Consider the following 4,487-nt stretch of genomic DNA (forward strand, 5'->3'; position numbering starts at 1 on the left):
AAAAAGAGACCACATCTTATTATTTTGAAAAAAAAAAAATTTTGGAGGTCGCGCTAGTCGGTGTTTTATAAAAACGCGAATCTTTTAATATTTTTTTATTTTCGTTACATGTTATAGGGCAGCTAAAAATTTTGTTTTTACATGTAATTACTCAGATATTACTGGGGAATATTCCCTTATTTACATACCTGTCTTGGACATTTAGAATGGGCCTAGTGGCCGAAAATATGCTTTCGAAACGAGACTGCTAAAATTAAAACGTTGAGACTGAACGTTTTAAGCATTGTCATGGGTTCAAACTCGTTACCAGGGGGTTTCTGGGGTCTCTGATTACGCATCTGATGTCTGTTTCTCAAAACTCGAAATGACCAATATGTCGATCAATAAAAAAAATGAGTGGATTTGTTCGAAACTCGGTACCCGGTTGTTTTTGGGGTCGCTGATTACAAATATGAAGTTAAATTTTTTTAATTCAAAACGGCGGATCCAATATGGCGATCAATTTCTTAAAAATGACTAAAATTAAAACGTTGATACTGAACGTTTTTAGCATTATCATGGGTTAAAACTCGTTACCAGGGGGTTTGTCACATTACCAAAACTCAAAATGGCAATCCAATACGGCGATCAATTAAAAAGGTGATACACAGAAACCCACTGGTAACAAGTTTCAACCCATGACAATGCTGAAAACTCAGTATAAACGTTTTAATTTTAGTAATTTTTTTAGAATTTAATAATAAAATTGGATCCGCCATTTTGAATATTGAAAAACTGACATCAGATAAGCAGAACCCCAGAAATCCCCTGGTAATGAGTTTGAACCCATGGCAATGCTTAGAACGTTCAGTATCAACGTTTTAATATAGCAGTACCTTTTCGAAAGCATATTTTCCGGCACTAGGCAAATTACAACTGTCCAAGACAGGTATGTAATTAAGGGAATATACCACAATAATACCTGAGTAATTACATGTAAAACCAACATTTTTAGCTGCACCATAACATGTAACGAAAAAAATTTAAAACATCAGCGTTTTTATAAAAAAAAGTTTCTTTTTTATCCAGCTCAATATCCTCCCTGAAGTCGAACCTATTAGTAGAATGGGAGGGGATGAAAACTGCGTTTCCTTTGTTGTATTAACAAGCACGATGATATTAACATATAGTTGCAACATCTGTTCCTTGCGAACGATTGTTTTCGAAAGCAGGAGTAACAATAACCACTTCAAGAAATCGGTTGGCTGGCAAACATTTGCAAAACTTCTATTCTTGAGAAGTACAACAAAAGAAGACTTTTCGCTGGAATATTTTATTAATAAATGTTTTTTTAAGTAAGATTAACTTGTAATCTTTTCCAATGTATATGTATCTGCGTAAATACCATTCATCAATAAACATATCGTCGCTCGAATAAAGAAACAGTGTAAATCCACATACACTATTATTCGATAATTGCACCATTGGGATAGACAATCCTTTAATCTATTAGAAAAATCTTTAGTTTTCTTAAATATCTCTTTGGCTCACTAATTTATTCCCGAAAAACGAAATTGTATTTGTATGGTTTGTAATGGTTTATAAAAACTTTCAATTCGTTTTTCTCAAAACTATACTTTTCATGTTACACTATTTCATTATTCCAGCGACGATATAGTTCTGCTATGTAACGGAATTTGATTTATTTTCAGTTCCTACATTATTAAATTTTATTATGCGGAGTTTAGGATTCCCAGAGGATGATTAAGTTGTGATTTATGAAAATAAATTTAACTTTATACTACGGAATATACAATGGTGAAAATAATTTACTAAGGCCCACTTGCAGAACAGCAGGTTATCTATTTAACTCGAAGTTTACCGGTTAAATTAATAAATTGGCTTGCACAACAGTAGGTTAGGCATTAACTCAGAGATAAAAACTTAAATATTTAACCCACAAAATTTTGAGGGTTAAATTGTTAAGTTAGTGTCAGTTCTGCCGAAAACTAGAAATACAAATAAAATTTAAATTCTTTAAATTGTGAAATATTTTATGTAAATAAATGAAAAGATGAACGAATTGGTGCATTCTGACGATGATGAGGAAATCATTGATTACGTCAACTCAGATTTCTATAATAGATCAACAGCGGAGCGAAGTGATCATTATAATGATCTGCGAGAGAAAGCATTCCACAGGAGATTTCGCTTGCAAAAGGAAAGCGTTATTTTCCTTTTAGACAAGCTTAAACCGTGGTTAGAATGCTCAAAGAGGTTGGTACTTCGGCTCAATTTATTCACATTAAACATAATACTGACTTGTTCCATAGCAATGCAATATCTCCTATGAACCAGTTACTATGTGCATTGCGATTCTATGCTACGGGTAGTCAACTCGTAACGTGTGGGGACTTCATTGGTGTCCATGAGTCTACTGCAAGCAGAATCGTGCATAAAGTTACTGATGCTATAGCACGTTTGTACCCAGAATTTATACGAATGCCGACAGAGGTAGAAGACATGAGGAAAGCTGCAGTGAAGTTCTATGAAATTGCTCGATTTCCGCGGGTCATTGGGGCTATAGATTGCACTCATGTCAGGATAAAGTCGCCAGGTATGTACATCCATATGTAGGTACAATTTATGTATTTGCCACTAGCAGGAGTAGAAACTTGTATACTTAAGTTTACTTCAATTTGAGGAGGGGAATATGCGGAAATATATAGGAATCGAAAGGGTTACTTTTCAGTAAACACCCAAGCAATCTGTTCTGCAGATTTATTGTTTACCGATGTCGTTGCAAGGTGGCATGGGTCTTCTCATGATTCTCACATTTGGGACAATTGTAATCAGCGCAGATATTTTGTTCAGGGAGCATATGGTGATTTCTGTTTGCTTGGAGATAGTGGTTATGCTCAAACCACATTTATGATGACTCCATTAGGAAATGTGAGTTCATCAGCGCAATCTCTGTACAATGAGTCACAGATAAGAAGTCGAAATACAATAGAGCGAACTTTTGGAGTTTGGAAAAGAAGATTTCCAATATTGTCCAGAGGAATCCAAGTGCACTGGAGCAGAGTACCTGGAATTATTATAGCTACTTGTGTTCTCCACAATATTGCTCGTCAACAAGCAGATCCGGATCCTGTTGTCGATGCTGAGTACCCTGCAATGATAGAAACTGTAGACAGCCGGAATGAAATACAAAATACCAACAGTTCTTCTAGAACCTCTCCAGGAAATCGGGCCCGTCAAGCGCTTATAGATCAATATTTTGGACGATTATGAATTTTATTGCTAAACAAACCCTCTGTTTCTCATATGTTGTTGAATAAACATATCCTTTAGTTTAACAAAAGAGAATTTGTTTTAATTTTTAGTTTACGGGTTTTCATTTAGTTTTTATTTTTGAACAGAGAAGCTTAAATGTAGTATATAAAGATTAATAGTTTCACTTGAATATTCACATAGTTTTTTCTTCAAGATTCGATCTTGTATCTGGACTTGTGAACATCGGACAGCCTTCATTTAAACTTCTTTTTACAAAGTTTGCCTATATTTTTCCAGCTCAAGACTTCTAATCGCCTCATTGTGCTCTAATTTCTTCTTCTTGTCCTCTATTTCCATTTGTCTCAATATCCGGTTATGTTCCCGCCTTTCTTGCTCATCGTATTCGTATCTTTTTTTCGCTTCTTCAATTTCCATTTTTCTTAATAGGCGGTTGTGTTCTAGTATTTCTTCCTTATCTTTTAATTCAATGTCTATAAGTTCTTTTTGGGCCGATACCAATGCCATTTTTTTCCTCGGCTAGTAATTTAAATTTACTGGCTACTGTTTCTTTAGCGGTTGTTTGCAATTTTCGTTTACCTGAAAATTTAAGGGAATTTTACATACACTGCCGGAAAAAAGTATTGGCACAGCGAATTTTGCACAACATATGCACCAATTTGTATTATAATATTTTTCCAACAATTTTTTATAAAAATATGGTTCATTCCACAACAAAAACCATAAAAATATAATTTCTAAACTTTGTGCAAAACTCGCGAAAATTCAATAAATTTTCATGCCAATTTTCAACTTTTTAATCAGATTTTTTAGAATTTTGTGGAGTATGCAGATTTGTAGCCCAATCACTTTTATTGTAATAAAGCAGAAGTTCTAAGTAGCTGCGAATTGCGTTGATTTTTGGCAATTTTTTTCACGCAGTCCTTCCATACAAAAAAAATGTTCGAAAATACTTTATATGGAAAAAATGCAAAACAACTTCAACAAAAAAAAATCTCAAAAATCAATACGATTCTTGACTAACTCTGAACTTGCATTTTTTTATACTAGATTTTAATGGGCTAAAAAACTGCATACTCAAAAAATTCTAAAAAATCTGATTAAAAAGTTGAAAATTTGCATGAAAATTTATTGAATTTTCGCGAGTTTTGCACAAAGTTTAGAAATTATATTTTTAGGTTTTTTGTTGTGGAATGAACCATATTTTTATAAAA

The 4,487-nt window shown here is 33.5% G+C and overlaps 1 protein-coding gene across 2 annotated transcripts; it reads left to right on the top strand.

The window, feature by feature from the left end:
* Positions 1-1,817: 1,817 nt before the first annotated feature.
* On the top strand, positions 1,818-3,291 carry LOC118752250 (putative nuclease HARBI1). 2 transcript variants are annotated; one of them, XM_036487113.1, is made up of 3 exons: positions 1,818-2,256; positions 2,313-2,596; positions 2,684-3,291. In XM_036487113.1, exons 1-3 carry the CDS (start codon positions 2,054-2,056, stop codon positions 3,271-3,273), a joined length of 1,077 nt encoding a protein of 358 aa, XP_036343006.1. In that variant the 5' UTR covers positions 1,818-2,053; the 3' UTR covers positions 3,274-3,291. The 2 variants fall into 2 exon arrangements, with proteins under 2 accessions (XP_036343006.1, XP_036343012.1); XM_036487119.1 differs by lacking the exon at positions 2,684-3,291 and having other exon boundaries at positions 2,313-2,677.
* The last annotated feature ends 1,196 nt before the right edge of the window (positions 3,292-4,487 follow it).

This window comes from Rhagoletis pomonella, unplaced genomic scaffold (genome assembly GCF_013731165.1).
Source record: "Rhagoletis pomonella isolate Grant_MI unplaced genomic scaffold, Rhpom_1.0 Rhpom_scaffold_00001, whole genome shotgun sequence".
Classification (NCBI taxonomy): domain Eukaryota; kingdom Metazoa; phylum Arthropoda; class Insecta; order Diptera; family Tephritidae; genus Rhagoletis; species Rhagoletis pomonella.